The sequence below is a fragment of the Lagopus muta genome, chromosome 20 (genome assembly GCF_023343835.1).
Source record: "Lagopus muta isolate bLagMut1 chromosome 20, bLagMut1 primary, whole genome shotgun sequence".
Classification (NCBI taxonomy): Eukaryota; Metazoa; Chordata; class Aves; order Galliformes; family Phasianidae; genus Lagopus; species Lagopus muta.
In genome coordinates, this window is record NC_064452.1 from 9,363,291 (window position 1) to 9,382,853 (window position 19,563).

A 19,563-nucleotide genomic window follows, 5' to 3' on the forward strand; every position below is an offset into this window, starting at 1 on the left:
AGCAGCTCAGCCCCATTTCGGGAGGAGCCCCACAACAAATTCCCTCTGTGCCCAAAGCCCCTCTGCCTGCCGTATGCCCAACTCCTTCTGTTGGAGCAAGCCAAATCTCAGCGGCTGCTCAGCTGATTTTGACTTTGTTCCTTCTCTGCTTTCTGCAAACCTCACCAGTGTGATTTCTTTTTAATAGTTCCTCCCAGATTATCAATGTAGAGAGTGAATGGTACTCCCCAAAAACGAATGTTTAGCACAGCCGCGTGAAACCCATCCTACTGACTAAAGCATCCCCATTTACAGCCGTTTTTGGGGATTTAGCTCATCATTTTTCATCTGGTTTAAGGCACAGCTTCATGCAGCATTGCTGACCTTCCCTGGCTCCATGCTGCATTTCTCAGTGACAGCAGGAGAGCAAAGCTGGGAGCCGACCCTTGTGCAGACCCACAGCTCTTTGCTCTCGTGTGAGGCTGCAAAACTGCACTAGAAAACTGGTGGCAGGGTTCACCCCAGACCCAGTGCTGATGTTATGGTGTGCTGATGGCTGCCCCTCATGGCTCCAGCCCCCGAGTGGCAGTGCAAGAGGGATGCGCCCGCCCTGCAGAGCTGGCTTTCATTTTCTTTTCGGGGGCCTCGTGTTCCTGTTGGCCGTTATGGCTTCCTCAGCTGTGGGGAAGTCTGGTGTTGCAGAGCACTGTGTAAGGGAAAGGCTCAGGAAGGTTTCTTGGGCAACACATTTCCTAAAGAGCAGGGCTAGGGCTCACAGCTCACTGGCACCCGTGTCCCCTCCTGCCATACTCCTGCCACGGGGCTCAGAGACCCCAAACCCTCATCCAACACTGCCATCCCTAAGCTCTGCTCTGAGGAACACCTGCTGCAGGGCTGGGATGATGGGACACAGCAGAGCCCCGCGGGGCCAACCCCACACTGCATCGAGCAACTGGGTCTTGGGGGTGAGAATAGGGGGCACGGCTGCTGTTATCCTGCCCTGTGCAAACAGTGCAAACGGTGCAAACAGTGCAAACGGTGCAAACAGTGCAAACGGTGCAACTAGCTTTTTTTTTTTTTTTTGCACAAACATGTTTGCTGCTCAGTGCAGCAAGGCCCAGGGGAGCGTAACCGGCTGCTCTGCAACGGCCCCCGGTGCTTCCGGCTGCCCCTCGCCCCACGGCTGCGGTCGGGCTGCAGGGTGGTGCTGGGTGGGACCACGCACCGTTATCTCCTCGGCAGCTACGGCTCTTCCTGTGGTCGGGGCCACGTGGGCAGGATGGGGTTAAAAGCAGCCCCGCTCCCCACTGCGGCCCATTCCTCCTCCGGACACCAGCAGACTATAAAGCACCTGCAGCATCGGCACCGGCGTGGGCCACCTGCACCCCAACTTGGTAACGTACAGAGGGACGTGGCCAGCGGTGGGTGCCCACGTGGAGCAGCGGGGGCCTGGAGGGTCCTGGCAGCCACAGTCCCACACGATGCCAGGGGGGCAGCGGGTGCTAAGGATGCCCTGTGGGTAAGGGGTCCCCCCTCCCCCCACCACGGGGTGGAGTGGAGAAGAGGCACCGCGGTGGCGGATGGGTGGGAGGAGGCGGGAAGAGGCCGAAGCAGAAGTGCCACCGAGGGGGATTTTGGTGGCTGCTGGATGGGAGGCGTTGGACGCAGAGCTGTGGAGCAGGTGAGGCTGATGCGGGGCTCCAAAGCGGCAGGGGGGAGGCAGGGATGAGGTTGGAGCGGGGTGTGGGGCTCTGTGTGGCCGCGGGAGCCTCCTGGTGCCACCCAGAATGTGGCCTGAAGGACAGTGGGGACGTTGAGGGGGTCACTGGGGGGGTGGAAGAAAGGGGAGAGGTGGAGGTTCATGAGGAGCCCCCAAACCATGGCACTGCTGTGTCCTTAAGAGGAGGGTGACCTGGAGGGGACAGAGTGTGGGAGCCCCACAGGATGGGACAAGGAGGTCCTCAGTGACAAGGGTGAGAGCATGAAATGGGGACCCCACGGGGACTTTGATAGGGCAATCCCTGTAATGGGGACAGGGTTTGCCGTGAGGTCCCCACCATGAGGACAAAGCAAAGGAGCCTTCTGCGATCATAGTGGCATTTAGACAGGGTCTCCACCACAGGGAAAAGGCAAGGCAAAGGTTGCCCAGCCAAAAGGCCGGAATTTTCCATAGGATCCTCACCACGGGAACAGTGCAAAAAGTCCTCTGTGACCAGAGGACATTGAGGTGGCATCTCTGTGTGTGGATGAGGCGAGGGGGGTTGTGTGTGACTTTGATGAGCTTTGAGGGACAATGAGGGAATTTAGGTGGTATCCCACCCTTGGGATCAAGATGAGGTGGTCCTCTGTGGCTCAAAGGGGTCTTGAAGGCCAACAATGAAGTTTGAAGTGGAATGTACCCAAACAAGGGGTTAATAGGGCAGGCGGTCCTGGTCTTCCACATGGGGGTAAGGGAAAGGAGCCCAGGGTGCGGGTCTGAGAGTACATAATGAGGTTTGAGTGGGTTCTCTCCAGCAGGAACAAGACAAGAAGGTTCTCTGTGACCAGGATGGGGTCTGAGGTGGGGTATGTCCTTTGGGGGCGAGGTGACAATATCCCCTGTTCTCAGCAAAGAGCTTGAGAGGGAACGGTGGCTTGCAAAGTAGGCTGTTCCCCCATAGGGACAAGCAAGTCCAGGCTGCCCCTTGCGCCCAGGATGGGGTCTTAGAGTTACAAAGCAGGATCTCCCCATGGGGTAAGGCAGGGATGGCCCCTGTGCCCCGCTTGGCTGCTCAGGGTGGGAGGTGATGCCTGCAGGGGCTGCCTGTCCCTTCGTGCCCCCCGGCCATGCTGCCCATGAGGAATTTCCCGTGGCTGGGCACAGGCAGAGGAAAATGCATCGCCAGAGAAGAGCAACCGCCAACATCGACTGAGAGACAGTGCAGTCACCCATAAAGTAGAAAGCACTACTAAACAGCACTGCAGGGTGTAGTGTTTCCTACTTTATGGATGAGTGTACTGTGGGCTACGGAGAAGAGAACGCCGACAGAAACCTCTGTGCCAGCCACCATCATGGAGCTGAAGGCGGGATGGCATCATCCCCACCGCACAGCGGGGAGCGGGGCACCACGTGGCCCTGTCCCCACCACCTGCTCCGTGGGGTGGCAGTTCCGTGCTGGCCGCCATGGGAGGGCAGGTAGGTAGCACGGCCTCTGATTTGCATTTTTTTCACCCCATCTTCATGTCAAACTCGGCAGAGTCCTGCACGAAGCTGGGGGTGGTGGCCACATGTGGACGGGGGCAGGAGGGGGCTGCTGAGCGGCTCTGCACAGCTGCACCATGACACAGGGGCTGCTAAATAAAACTCTTTCAGTGTTCGCTTGTGGAATTTGTCTTTTTGATTCTATTCCCGAGAAACACAGCAACTGGAAAAAGACACGTGGGGTGCCCAAGGCCTTGGGTGGCAGTGGGGGCACTGCGCAGGGATGGAGCCCAGGGGATACAGGGTGCTAAAAATGGGCACTGCAAATCTCAGCACCCCATGGCCGCTCGTGGCCCACACCCATCCAAGTCACAGCAGAGCGGCCACGTCCCAGCACAGCCCCACCACCTCCATGAGGCCACGTGGAACAGGAATGGGACGCTCCTATGGCCACTGTCCCCATCTCAGCCCATTCGTGCTGTGAGCCTGATGTCCCAACTTCCCATGTCCCCATTGCCAAAAACCCCTGCATATCCACACCCTTTGATTCCCCGTCTTCTGGTCATAGGACATGGCACCTAAAAATAGTAGAAAAATGTAATTAAAATAGGTTTTTTTTTCCTCTTCTAGACTCCAAGTTTTAATGGAAAGCTTCTGCTTTTTTCAGAAATTTCTCACACAGGTTTTGAGGGTGGTTATATTGAATATTTTCCTCTCCTTTGACCACCCCAGGACTCGGAGCTTTGCCTTTTCTTCCTCATCCCTGCTTCCCCCACTCCCAGACTTTGAAAATGTTTGAAGGCAATAGGGAAGGAAAAAAGGGTCAGAACTCTTGTCATGGTCACAAGGCAGCAAGTTTTTAAGCAATAAAAACAAGAAAGAGCAAAAAAAAAAAAAAAAACAACGGGGCAAAACAGCACAACACAGCATAACACAACACAACACAGCACAGCACAACACAGCACAACACAACACAGCACAACATAGCACAACACAACACAGCACAACACAACACAACACAGCACAACACAACACAACACAGCACAACACAGCACAACACAACACAGCACAACACAACACAGCACAACACAGCACAACACAGCACAACACAACACAGCACAGCACAACACAGCACAGCACAACACAGCACAACACAACACAGCACAGCACAACACAGCACAACACAGCACAGCACAACACAACACAGCACAGCACAACACAACACAGCACAGCACAACACAGCACAGCACAACACAGCACAACACAGCACAACACAGCACAACACAACACAGCACAGCACAACACAGCACAGCACAACACAGCACAACACAGCATAACACAACACAGCACAGCACAACACAACACAACACAGCACAGCACAACACAACACAACACAGCACAACACAGCACAACACAACACAGCACAGCACAACACAGCACAGCACAACACAGCACAACACAACACAGCACAGCACAACACAACACAGCACAGCACAACACAGCACAACACAACACAACACAGCACAACACAGCACAACACAACACAACACAGCACAACACAACACAACACAGCACAACACAGCACAACACAACACAACACAGCACAACACAGCACAACACAACACAGCACAACACAGCATAACACAACACAGCACAGCACAACACAGCACAACACAGCACAGCACAACACAGCACAACACAACACAGCACAACACAGCACAACACAACACAGCACAACACAGCACAGCACAGCACAACACAGCACAACACAGCACAACACAACACAGCACAACACAACACAGCACAACACAGCACAACACAACACAGCACAGCACAACACAGCACAGCACAACACAGCACAGCACAGCACAACACAGCACAACACAACACAGCACAGCACAACACAACACAACACAACACAACACAGCACAGCACAACACAGCACAACACAACACAGCACAACACAGCACAGCACAGCACAGCACAGCACAACACAACACAGCACAGCACAACACAGCACAACACAACACAGCACAACACAGCACAGCACAGCACAGCACAGCACAACACAGCACAGCACAACACAACACAGCACAACACAGCACAGCACAGCACAGCACAGCACAGCACAACACAGCACAGCACAGCACAGCACAACACAGCACAACACAACACAGCACAACACAACACAACACAACACAGCACAACACAGCACAACACAACACAGCACAGCACAGCACAGCACAGCACAGCACAGCACAACACAGCACAGCACAACACAGCACAGCACAACACAACACAACACAGCACAACACAGCACAACACAACACAGCACAACACAACACAGCACAACACAGCACAACACAACACAGCACAACACAACACAGCACAACACAGCACAACACAGCACAACACAACACAACACAGCACAACACAGCACAGCACAACACAACACAGCACAGCACAACACAACACAGCACAGCACAACACAACACAGCACAGCACAACACAGCACAGCACAACACAGCACAACACAGCACAACACAGCACAACACAACACAGCACAGCACAACACAGCACAGCACAACACAGCACAACACAGCATAACACAACACAGCACAGCACAACACAACACAACACAGCACAGCACAACACAACACAACACAGCACAACACAGCACAACACAACACAGCACAGCACAACACAGCACAGCACAACACAGCACAACACAACACAGCACAGCACAACACAACACAGCACAGCACAACACAGCACAACACAACACAACACAGCACAACACAGCACAACACAACACAACACAGCACAACACAACACAACACAGCACAACACAGCACAACACAACACAACACAGCACAACACAGCACAACACAACACAGCACAACACAGCATAACACAACACAGCACAGCACAACACAGCACAACACAGCACAGCACAACACAGCACAACACAACACAGCACAACACAGCACAACACAACACAGCACAACACAGCACAGCACAGCACAACACAGCACAACACAGCACAACACAACACAGCACAACACAACACAGCACAACACAGCACAACACAACACAGCACAGCACAACACAGCACAGCACAACACAGCACAGCACAGCACAACACAGCACAACACAACACAGCACAGCACAACACAACACAACACAACACAACACAGCACAGCACAACACAGCACAACACAACACAGCACAACACAGCACAGCACAGCACAGCACAGCACAACACAACACAGCACAGCACAACACAGCACAACACAACACAGCACAACACAGCACAGCACAGCACAGCACAGCACAACACAGCACAGCACAACACAACACAGCACAACACAGCACAGCACAGCACAGCACAGCACAGCACAACACAGCACAGCACAGCACAGCACAACACAGCACAACACAACACAGCACAACACAACACAACACAACACAGCACAACACAGCACAACACAACACAGCACAGCACAGCACAGCACAGCACAGCACAGCACAACACAGCACAGCACAACACAGCACAGCACAACACAACACAACACAGCACAACACAGCACAACACAACACAGCACAACACAACACAGCACAACACAGCACAACACAACACAGCACAACACAACACAGCACAACACAGCACAACACAACACAGCACAACACAACACAACACAACACAGCACAACACAACACAGCACAGCACAACACAGCACAACACAACACAGCACAGCACAACACAACACAACACAGCACAACACAGCACAACACAACACAGCACAACACAGCACAACACAGCACAACACAGCATAACAACACAGCACAACACAACACAGCACAACACAGCACAGCACAACACAGCACAATACAACACAACACAACACAACACAGCACAGCACAGCACAACACAGCACAGCACAGCACAACACAACACAACACAGCACAGCACAACACAACACAGCACAGCACAACACAGCACAGCACAGCACAGCACAACACAACACAACACAGCACAACACAGCACAACACAGCACAGCACAGCACAACACAGCACAGCACAGCACAACACAACACAACACAGCACAGCACAACACAACACAGCACAGCACAACACAGCACAGCACAGCACAGCACAACACAGCACAGCACAACACAGCACAGCACAACACAGCACAACAAAACACAGCACAGCACATCACAACACAGCACAGCACAACACAGCACAGCACAACACAGCACAACAAAACACAGCACAGCACAACACAACACAGCACAGCACAACACAACACAGCACAACACAGCACAACACAGCACAGCACAGCACAGCACAACACAACACAGCACAGCACAGCACAGCACAACACAACACAGCACAACACAGCACAACACAGCACAGCACAGCACAGCACAACACAACACAACACAGCACAACACAGCACAACACAACACAGCACAGCACAACACAGCACAGCACAACACAACACAACACAGCACAACACAGCACAGCACAACACAACACAACACAGCACAACACAGCACAACACAACACAGCACAGCACAACACAGCACAGCACAGCACAACACAACACAGCACAGCACAACACAACACAGCACAGCACAGCACAATACAGCACAGCACAGCACAGCACAACACAGCACAACACAACACAGCACAGCACAGCACAACACAGCACAACACAACACGGCACAACACAGCACAACACAACACAGCACAACACTGCACAACACAACACAGCACAACACAACACAGCATAACAACACAGCACAACACAACACAGCACAGCACAACACAGCACAACACAACACAGCATAACAACACAGCACAGCACAGCACAACACAGCACAGCACAACACAACACAGCACAACACAGCACAGCACAACACAGCACAGCACAACACAGCACAGCACAGCACAACACAGCACAACACAACACAATACAACACAGCACAGCACAACACAACGCAGCACAACACAGCACTGCACACTCAGAACAACACAGGACGGCTCCGAACACAGCACAGCCTTTTTCATTTTTGTTATTTGCCCAAGAAGACAACAAAGCCCAAGTTTGCAGTTTTAACCTAAAAGGTTTTGAAAGATCGTGATCCTAACAGTGAGTATGCAAATAGCAGGAAAGATAATTTCGGGTACTTATGTCTGAGCATTGTTATGGTCACAAATATTATAACCACTCAGCACTCACTGCCTGCGGAGACATTGGAAACGCATTTCTTGCTGAGTGCAGCAAAACAGAAACTGCAACTTAAAAAAAAAAACAACTCAGCTCCTATTTTAGTGCCTTCCCTGTGCCCTGAGTGCAGGTTCATGCAAGGAAACATGTCCCCTTCCTACTGGGGTAAGCTCAGCGTGCTCCTCGCCATGGTTGATGCTGCAGGGAGTCCAATGCAGCCTTCACTCCCCTGGGCTGTGAGGGTGGTGGCTGGATCCCTCACTGCCTTCAGCCCCAGGGCCTGCAGGAAAGTTAGATGGAAGCAGGTCTGTGTCCACCAGTTGCCCCAGTGACCCCCCCACAGCATGTCCTCAGCCTCCTTCCCTATCTTGGCCAGAGCTGCTAATGGACCAGTTACGTGTGTCCTGCTCAAAGCTATGGGTTGGACCCCTGGTTTCTAAGCACCCCAGGGTCATTCTTGGCTCCTTATTCATCCTCTTCCACAGAACATGTTCTCTCTTGCAGCTTTGTGGTGGAAGAGGCAGGAGGCCCTTGGGGCTGCACACCCTATCCTTGCACCACAGGGAATAGTCCCAGCTCCTTGGGGGATTTTGGGTGCTTCTGGAGGGCTCCCTGGGGTCCTCCTCAGCTTCCCTCACCTGAACCACTAGGGTGAGCAAGACCCCGGTGGTGCAGCAGGACCTGGTGGGGTGAGCAGGGACAGCTATGCAAGCAGCACACAGCAGCAGGCACGCTAAGTGAGATGTGTCAGAGCAGGGCTCCCAGTGAGGCTGCGCTGTGTGCACACTGCAGGCCACGCACTGCTTGCAGCCACACGATCTTATCAGCAGCACATTTCCCTTCCTGTTGCTGGCTCTCCCCTCCTGCTTATGAAACCTGCCTGTTCTGTCTTGTTGAGAAGCTGCGCTGCGCCTGGGCCTCCCTGCATGCTGTGCAGCATCGGGGATCCTCCCCGACACCTTCGGGGAAGGGGAGCAGCGGTGGGCAGGGAGCAAGAGATGCCAGGTCTCCTCCTGGCATGGAGAGCTCTGCATTCAGGGGGATGTGTGACTGTTGGACCTGGCTGTTACCTCCTCCAGCATCTAAGTGGGTCATCTGCACCCTGCACAGCCGGCGGTGAGAAAACCACTCACCGTGGTGATCTGTCTGAGATGACACAGAGGCAGCGCCGCCTGTTTTGGCAGCTGACACATCGACATGCTGCACATCGAGATGCGACACAGAGCTCCCCGAGGAGGTGCTCACAGAGCAGTGTCCGAGGTGCACGTGCAGCCAGAGAGCCCCAGTGCTGCACCTTGCCCGCAGTCCAATGGAGCAGCCGTGTGACACAGCGCTGTCACACAGAGACGCAGAGGGCAGGATCAGTCCCAGCCGATCTGCGGTGCCTGAGGTGTGCAGAGGAGGGATGAAGAGCAGGATGGTGCATGTGCATGGCTGGGAGCGGGGCCCCGGGGAGCAGCCGAATGGCCCTCCGCTGAGCATGGCTGCTGCACAGGGTGCTTCCATCCGTACTACAGCATGATGGGGAGTGGGCAGAGAGATTGAGCGTGTGCCTGCTGCCCCACGCTGTGCTGAAGCGTTATGCCACCAGCTCCCATCTCCCCGCGTCACAGCGATGCTGCAGCATCCTGCTCGCGCCAGCCTCCAACTCTCACCCACGGCAGCCCCTACCCGGGGCACACAGAGCACTTTTTGTGTTTTCAGCAGCAGGCTGAGCCTGCTCCGGGCCCTGCGGGGCAGCATCTGTGGTCCCCAGAGCGGGAGGGGCGGGGGAAAGGTACCGGGCCCCAGCAGAGTACCGCTCACCTCGTGCAGGGCAACGGCACCTCAAACCCAGCGCCGGGGAGCAGCGACCGGGAAACGGGGGCAGCCGGATGGGCTCCCACCGGCCCGGTGCCGCCGCCCCCCGCCTCCCCATCACCAGGCAGCCGGCACCGTTCCCTTACCATCGCCATGGAAACCGGCAGAGCTGCCGCGATTGGCGGCCGCGGGCGCGGCGCGGCCCCGCCGGGGTGCCAGGCCGCCTGAATATCGATGAGGCGGCGGCGCGGCCGCCGTGGGCTGCGGGGTTTCGCGGGCCGAGAGGCGGCACCGCGCTCCGAGGGGCGGCGGGACGCCCGGGCCTCGGCAGGCGGCGGGCATGGAGCCGGAGGCGGCGCGGGGGGCGGCGGGGCCGAGGGCGGCGGGCGGCCCGGCACGACGCCGCGCCCGGCCTTTGTAGGGTGCGGGGAGAGAAGGGGGGGGACGGCGGCCGCCCGCCCGCCGAGCCGGCGGATCCAGGCGGGGATGGAGCCTCCCCCGGCGCTGGGATGCCGCAGCCGCCTCCGTCCCCGCCGGGCCGTCTCTGCCGCCGCCGCGGCTCCGATGCCTTCGGGGTGTCCGTGCCGGTTCCCGCAGCCGCGGGCGGCCCTCGCCGCGACAGCGTGAGCCCCGCGCCCCGCGCCCATGGATCCGGAGCCGCCGCAGACGGGCGACGCCGTTCCCGTGGCCTCCGGCAGCCCGGACGCGGCCCTGCTGACGGACACGCGTGAAGGCGCGGGAGGTGGCGGTGACGGCGCGCCCCGCGTGGCCCCGGGGCGGGAGCTGGACGACGCGCCCCGACCCCAGGAGGATTCCCCCTCGCCGGAGCCGCAGCTCGTTAGGCCTCCGCGAGCCATGGAGGGGCTCGGACGGGAGCGGCCAGACGGACCCCCCCAGGTAAGGCGGATGCCGGGCGCTCGCCACCAGGCGAGTTTCGGGGTGAGAGGCGTCGCAGCACCGCGGGATGTCACCTCGGGCCGTGGGAAAACGCCGCGCTCGGCCGTGGCTGAGAAGCCCGCGGACACCTCCCTCCCCGTGCGGCTGCCCCTCCGCGGGGATTCCGGCTGTCCCTGCACGCCGGGTACGGCTGCCAGCCCGGGGCTCCGCTCCTGCGGCACCGCCTGGCTCCTGCGGCTTCGGTGACTCTGCGAGTGGTGAAGGGGTCGCGGTTCCCTGCCACCCCGTCCAGAGCATGCCCTGTCCATGCAGAGGAGCCTGGGGAAAGCTGTTTGGGGGGGAATTTGTCCTTGTAGGCATCATGAGGCACCTCAGTGCGACGCAGTGTTCACAGCCCCCTGCAGCACCTCTCCAAAAAGAGCCGAAAAGACTCAGTCGGAGTCTCAGCTCTTGGTCCAGACTGCAGCAGTTCATTAACTGGTCCTGCTTATGACAGCTCAACCTCCTCTCTCGTGTAAAATCGGTCATCTCTCTAGGAACCTCCGGCACACTGGAGTGGCTCCATGGTATTTTTAAGACGGGGGAAGAACAAGCTCTCAGCCCGTTCTTCTGGAGGGTGGGGGGGAGGTTGAGCTGGAGATTTTTGAGCTACGCCAGTGCTCCAGAGAACAGCTGGAGGGCGGCTGGACCAGCCTGCAGGAGAAACGGTTTTGCTAGCAGGAAACCCACCGGGAGAGGAAATGTCTTCATTCAAGCCGTTTCTCATGGCTGTTTTGAATGGCTGTTTATTGTCATGCTTAGGGAAATGCTGCATTTAACACGTGGTCCTCGATCTGCCTCTGACCATAACTCCTGGCTATTCCAGAAGCACCTCAGCCAAAAAAAATGGGGCAGCAGGGTGAGAAGCACTTCTGCTCTCATCCCCCTTCCTCATCCACCTCGAGAGTCAGACCCATTGTGCCAAACTTCATATTTCTCTCTCTTTGGGTGACCCAGTGGGTGAGGGGAGGTGCCCAGCCCCCTGTGTTGGTGATACTGGTGCTCCCTGCTGTGAAGCTGAGCTTCATTCTGCTCCATAAGACTGCCTAACCCTAGGGAGGGTAGCACAGGCCAGGAGAGTATTGCAAAGGAGTGCTTTGTGGGGCCTGCAGCAGCTGAGGAGCACCCTGTGGGGTGGAGGCCATGTACCCAGCTGTGGCTGACCCCTGCAGCAGGTCCCCCATGTATCAGATGTGCACATGGGTGTGTTTGTGTGGGGGGGGGGGGGGGGGGGGGGAATTGGGTGAGGACCCCACTTGGTCTGTATGGCTGTGCCTGCTGAGCACCCAGCACTCAGTTTCCCTTGGTCCTTGAGCTGCTTTGGCTTTTCTGCAGGATGCTGGATGCACGGCGTGACATTTCCCCTCCCACTCTCTTGGTTTTTTTGGTGGCACCATGGTGGTGTCATCACAGGACCAATGTGCCGAGGCACTCCCAAGGTGGTACATGACGGTGCAGAGCAATCAGAGAGTCACAGAATCATTCAAACTAGAAAAGACCACTGAGATCATCTAGTCCAACTGCCAGCCCGTTGCCACCATGGGTCCACATCTGCCCTTTTCTTTAACACCTATGGGGATGGTGACTCCTGGTGGCACTGTCACGTGCCATGTCAGTGCCACAGTGGTACCACGGCAGTACAGCTGCATTACTGCAGTGGTACTGTTGGCACTGCAGCATTGCCTTGGCGGTACCATCCTTAGCATTGGTGTTGATCCACACAAAGATCAACTTGCCTGCTTCTGGAAAGAAAGCCAGCTCTTCCTCCTAAAATTAAATGGTTATATTGATGTGAAAGGCTTGCAGCTGGCCTCTTGTTTAGATCCAGGAGAGAAGAACGGCTCTTTGGTGCCAGGCTGGGACAAGCACTACTGACACGTCGTGTCCTGAAGCCAGAGCTGGATTCCTTTAAGGTTCCAGGACTCCTGTCCTTGGGATGTCAGCGCTTCATGATGAAAACAGGACAGCAGCCTCCAGGGAGTAATCTCCTGGTGTGGGGAAGAGCCTCCCGAGGGCTCATCACTGACAGAGTTGATTAAAGATGTTGATTTTATGATGAAGCTTTTGCCATTTTATCAGCCTCCACGACTGCTGCTTTGTGATTCCCTCAGGGCCAGTCTAGGGGCAGATGTTAAGACTTTCTGCAGGTCAAGTTAATCTCAGCTTGCTTGCTCAGATTCCTCTGGAGCACTGAAAGTGGAGAGCAGTGGTCTTTCTCCTCCCTGGGAGCTGCCAAGGGAACTCCGGAGGTAGGGAAGTGGGATGGGGTGGACACACCACACCTGGGGCAGTGTTGGCTCCCACACTGGATAATATTGTTAAGGGCCTATCCAGGCCAGTGTATCTCCAAGGACTGGGACTCTATTACCTCTCTAACCCTTTTCCAAAGCTCATGGAGAGGAATTTCCCTCTGCCCATTTATTCCCATGCTCTGCAGGATTTCCTGGCTCCTCGGCAGGGTACCAGCAGAGACGCATCCTCACACTGACTGGTGCCACCTGGGACCTTGATTTCATGAATGGATTCTTGTTCCCAGGCCTTCAAGATCACTCTGGTCCTGCTTTCCTAAATTTCTGTGTAGACACAGAATGCAAGAAGTGACTTGCATTCTGGGAACCTCTAGGTACTGCAGGCTTAGGATCCCAATCAGAATAATGAATATCAGAGGAAAAAAACTCTGTGTAGGAGCAGTGGGGTTAAAGTGGCACAGATACAGTCTGCCTGGAAATTGGAACTGCTCACAATGCTGTCAGAATGAATTTAGAGCATTTATTGCAAGAGCTGAGTTGTCTGCATCTCTTGTAAGGTGCTGCTCCACCAGGATCTGCTTTTGTCCTGGAAAGGTGGGATGGTTTGGGGTGGGTTGCTGAGCTGAAGGTTCTTCCTAATGCCTTGGTAGATTGGTAGAGGGGAAGGAGAAGGAATCATAGAGTCATCTGAGTTGGAAGAGACCCCTAAAGGCCATCAGGTCCCACTCCCTGCAGTGCACAGGGACAGCCACAGCTCCATCAGTGCTCAGAACCCTTTCAGCCTGACCTTGGCGGTCTGCAGAGATGGGGCACCGTCACCTCTCTGGGCAACCTGTGCCAGTGCTTCACTGCCCTTAGTGTACAAAACTTTCTCCTTATATCTAGTCTAAATCTCCCCTCTTTTAGTTTGAAACCATTTCCCCTTGTTCTGTCACAACAGACCCTGTCCCTTTCTTTCTAGATACTGAAAGGCTGCTCTCAGGTCCCCCCTGAACTTTCTGTTCTCCAGGCTGCACAGCTCCAGCTCTCTCATGCTGTAAATCTTCCTCATCATTCCCTGCACACTTCACTTCCAGGATTACTCACCCCACCAGCCTATCCAGCTGCACTTACAGGCAGATAAGCTCTGCAGCTCACCCACCCCTGTTCTGCCCACCAAAGCAAGAAGAATGGCTAGGATGCTCAGAGACAGCTATAATGACTGCTTCTCAACCTTGGGAAGCCACTTTGGATCCAAATTTCTGAAAAGCCAAGTGTGCAGCTTGTCTTGAGTTCAGAGGGAACAGAGGGTGTTAATGACTCTGTAAAACCCAAATAAAGATGCTTAAACCAAGGAGCCCCAAATTCCCCCCAGTAGGAATTTAAATATCCACAATAGATGCTGTTGCTCCCTTAGTAACGGAAATCGCAGATGCAGTAAGAATTATTACATGCCAGTAAAGGCTCTCGTTGTCAAACTGCCAGTAGGCTGTGGGGTAAATTCCTTCCTGATGCCTGGTGCAGGAGAAATGGTCCTGCAAGAGAGGAGGCAGTGGCTGAGCCAAAATACCCTGCGGGGCCCTGGCATGGGGCTGTCCTCAGTGCTGCAGAGGTGCAGGTGCCAGATCTCTTCTCTCTGATGCCTGGTGATAGGACCCCAGGGAACAGAGTGGAGCTGCCTCTGGCAGGTCAGATGGGGGTCTGGGAAGAGGTTCTTCTCTAAGAGGTTTTTTGGGCATGGAACCAAAGCTGCTGGAGTTGGAGAAGCATTTGGACAAGGGATGTATAGTTTAGCTGTGGGTAGTGCTGTGTGGAGCTGGGAGCTGCACTCAGTGATGCGGGCAGACCCCTCTGTGATGGGATGTGGCAGTCCCTATGCCCAGGGGCCGAGCTATGTTCAACAACAAACTTGGTTCCTTTTGCCGAAATTCATGGCGTTTCAAGATCTTTGAACATTCCGTAAGTAAAGGTGGAAGACTTCATTAAGTGCCTGAGCTGCTTTTCTGACTACAAAGTGTAGGTCAGCAGAATAAAAGATGGGAGAAGGGCAAGAAGTTCTTCCTGGACACAGACCAGTTCTTGCTGGTACAGACACCATTTCCAACAATCACAATTAGAAGAAGACTGCACTCCATCTTGCTCAAAATCTGAGTAAATTAATTTTTCTTGTCTTGGCAACACTCAGCCTCATGCAAATGAGTTAGAACTGTTTTCTGCAAGCATAAAGAGTATATGGCCAACTGCAGATAGCTGCCTGCCACAAAGACCCTATGTGACATTATTTGAGTGGAAGAAAATACAAAGCAAGAGTGTTTGGAAGGGGAAGGTAATTTCCATTGAGGAGGCCATTGCCTCCTCACCATGTCCTTGGCTGCACTGAACTGGTGATGACAAACTGGATTTGGGAGCTGGCCATGACTGCAGCCTGACCTTTTGCCTCAGCATCTTTCTCAATTTGCCCTCTGCACATTTTCCACCAGTGTGTTTTCTTCTTCTTTTTGGATGTCCTGGGCCTGCTGGAACAACACGGTGAGAAATGGCACATGTGCAATGCCAGCACTTGTTTGATGTCTCCCTGCTTTGAGCACAGGCTTTCTGCAGCAGAGCCATCTGCTTAGCAGCTCTCTGAAAACATCCTTTTGGGCATCAGTTTTTAAGCCTCCTACAGCACTTGCCATTCTCATCACCATACTGATCACTGAACAAGTATGAGCAAATGAACAAGCCTTTGGCTCTTGAGAGTGGTACCAGGGGATGATGATGTCTTTGTCCCTCATCTACCTGTTAGAGCTACTGGTAATTTGAGGCTTGTCAGTCCAGGAAAAATTCCGAAAGTCACATTTTAGCCAATGAGTTCTTGCTTAGTGAGATGTGCAAGGAGCTTTGCTCCCCATTGTTTGGTAATCATGGCATTTTATAAGCAAATGTGACTCAAGCAGAAAAGGTGCTCTTGTACCCTGTGAAACTGCAAGTTATGTGGAAAACAGGTACAGGCTGGGGAGAGCTGTGGTGGCAAATGCCTGGGCAAAATCTGAGCTGTGCATACAAGATCTGCCGCTCTGGCTCCATGACGCGCCTTCCAGGGCTCAGGACTGCATCTGTCTCTTCATAGCTGAACATGTTAGGCAATCCAGTCTCTCTACTCCATAGAACCAAGCTAGTGAGACCACAAACGCTGCTGCTGAGGCTTTGAAGTGGGAAGGAGATCTGATATAAACTATTGGAGCTGTGATCCTGTTAGATGGCAGCAGCACTTCTGCATGGGGTGGGCACTGCAGTTCAGTGGCCTTCTGTGTGGAGGCCTGACACAGTCCTGTGCTGCTCACTGCAGACAGGCGCTTCATTCCCGCGTGCATTTGTCAGTGTTAAAGTCTCATGCCTCTCTAGGGAGTGCTTCTTTGGATTAGGGTTTCTGTTCATCAAAATACCAAACCTGGAAAGAGCTAAATTTTATCACTCTTCCCCAGTTTTTTTCTTCTTTGCATATTTACAAAAGAGAATTATCTGACACGTGGCATCAAAATAGAGCCCAGATGCTCCACAAAAACCTCAGAGCTGCCTGGACCGGAGCTTGCAGTGCCGAGAGCTTCAGGCTGATGTTCAACAAGAAAAATCCCAAACACCTTCTGTAGGAAGGCAGTGCCATGTGTTTAGCTCAAAGGATGGGCAATGCAGATGGGTATGCAAGGAGAGGTTGCGAAGTCACTCATCCTTCTGTGTTTGCACTAAGGATGTTAACACATTTACTTCCCACTTCTACATGTTGCTATTTCCTGGTGTAAATACCATTGCCTGCGCCCACTGCTCTGCAGATTCAATTTCGCAGCAGGACCCAGAAAAATCTTCAGTGAGGGAAAAAGGCTGAGGTGCCTCGGCTCCCAGGCAGTCACCTGAGTCTCAGAGTGACCCGGGGCAGGAAAGTGACGCTGTCATACTCGCTTTGTATACCCTGTGGTTTAGGTTATTTGGTAACCGAGCTGGATCGCAGCCCAGGAGTCACCAGCAGCAGTTTCTGGCTGTATATTCTGGTTTGCAATAAGAATGTTGAATATGGAGAGATGAATATGAATAAGAATATTGAATGTGGAGAGAGGTTGGTCACAGCTCCAGAGCCACCGTCACTTGTCCTAACTCTGCATCAGGCAGGTTATTCCCACTGCAAGAAGGGTTGGTTTAAGGCCTCTGAACCAGTGGAGAGCAGGACAAGGAGCAGCTCTGGTAGAGATGGCAGCTGCTGGATGAGCGCCTGTGCCCTCAGCAGGACCTTCCCTACTTGACTCTCCCCACTGGGTCCATCCCATGTAGGGCTGCTTTCTGTGCATGGCGACTAGCTGGCCTTGCAGGGACAGGAAAGGCTATCTCCAAATCCTCCGTATCTCTTAGCTGGCTGATCTGCTTTTTGTCTGATTGTGCAAGATGAAGAAATGCATGCGCAGTACGTCAGGAGTGGTTCAGAGCTGCCTTTCCAGCAGCCTTGCGGTATTAAGGTGTCATTTTCTCTCATCTGCTTGCAAAATCTCTTGTATTTTGCATTTGCCGTTAAAGATGAGAAACTGCTCCATGTTGCACACCGGGTAGTCTTGTGTTCTGCCTCTGTCCCAGGATTTTATTCTCCACTCATCCTCCTCGTCTTGATGTTGCAAAAGTCATTCTTTTTTCTCTGTCTGGGGAGCCCGAAGCAGCTGAGCTCATTAAAGGACAGTCTGGCCACGGTGTCCAGCTTTTTTTTCCTTCTCATGAAGCACCAGAGTTTGTTTTTCTGGGACTGGAGATGGTGCTTTCATAAAAATAGAGAGGATACAAATTTGTGAGATTCCAATTTTAACCGCATGTCTTGTTTTAAATACACTGTGAGGAACACAGGAAGAGCTGGTGGTGGTGACAGGGCATGCAGGAGCAATGCCTGTGCGAGGCTGTAAGGAAGAGCAAATAGAATGTGAATGTTTCCCTGAATATTCTCCTCATATCTTGCGGTGTGTGGCTCCAACACTCCCTATGCTGGAGGCAGTATCTTTGAAGTAAATAGCCTCGGATGGATTTTTTCTTCCATGAATTTGTTACAAGTGGCGATAAAAATCAGATAAATGAGGAAATCACAGTGTGTAAGGTCATGCTTGGAAGAGGGACGGGCAGTGGGAGAAAATGCTGAATCATGGAAACAAGGCAGCGCACAGGGCAAGGAATGGGAGGGGAGCCTCGTGAAGTCAGAGCGCAGAGATGTTTGTGTCTGAAAGTGGGAACGTGGTGCGAAATGAAGGAAGCTGTGGGACGCAGGCTGCCTGTCAGGGGGGTGGCAGGGTGAGCACGACTGCATCCCCAGCTCCTCTCCTACTTCTCCCCTACCTTTAACCAAAACAGCCTTTTTACCTCCGGTTGGATAACGCGCTCTCCAGCACGAGGTGCGCTCGCTGTGCCAGCACCAATGGGTTTTGCTGCTGCTGCTCACTGACCCAGCAGGAGGTGATGCTATTTTCGTCTTCCTTTTGATGTGCAGTGAGGGCACTGCAGAAAGCAGCCTACAGAAAATAGCTTCTCCTATGAACTGATTTCACTGAGATTGGATGGAAGAGGAGAAAATGGATAAGCAGTGACAGGTTTTACTTCCAAGTGGCGAGGACTGAGAAGTTAAGGAAACTAATTACCAAAGTCAGCTGGAATGAACAGCTAAAGGGCTTTGGCATGGTTGAGGCTCGGTGTTTACTGTGTGACAGGTGACGATTTCAGAGGCAGAGGTGGTGGATTTAATACATCTGAGAGAGTAGGAAAGCAGCAGTGTAGTTTCACTTTGGGAGTGGTGTCTGCAGCGGTGAGGGTTGGATTTCAGAGACAGCCTTTGGGAAGCAAACCTGGCAGCTGGAGCCCTGTTTGCTGCAGGCAGAGAAGTTACTGTAGAAACATCTTCAGATTGTATGTTTTAAAATCAGCCAAGAGAATGCCAGAAGCTGTCTGAGATGTGCCACTCAAGGAGCCACCTGGTTAACTCCTCCTCCACATTTGCTGGGATTTTCAATCAGGCCAGGGCTTTGTCTTTGGCTCAGTCCCTGCAGCAGGTGTAGGAAAGTCCCCGGGCTGATTGGTGCCAGGCTGAGCCTCCAGGCACCGGCAGCACAGTGTGCCCGAGCCGCATTGCGGAGCAGTGCTGCCAGCCCCGCCGCAGCGTGATTTACTGCCCCTCAAATGGCTTCCTGCAAATGTTCTGCAG

At 53.8% G+C, this 19,563-nt stretch overlaps 1 protein-coding gene across 8 annotated transcripts in view; it reads left to right on the forward strand.

Annotated features, from left to right (window-relative positions):
- Positions 1-10,675: 10,675 nt before the first annotated feature.
- TSPOAP1 (TSPO associated protein 1) overlaps positions 10,676-19,563 on the forward strand; it is a 65,236-nt gene continuing 56,348 nt past the window's right edge. For 4 of the 8 annotated variants that reach the window (XM_048967128.1, XM_048967129.1, XM_048967131.1 and 1 more), the window contains exon 1: positions 10,677-11,094. In XM_048967128.1, the coding sequence (XP_048823085.1) occupies positions 10,843-11,094 (252 nt within the window). In that variant the 5' untranslated portion in view covers positions 10,677-10,842. Of the gene's footprint in view, positions 11,095-19,563 lie in introns of all 8 variants that reach the window. The other 4 variants (XM_048967132.1, XM_048967133.1, XM_048967135.1 and 1 more) reach the window with 3 other exon arrangements.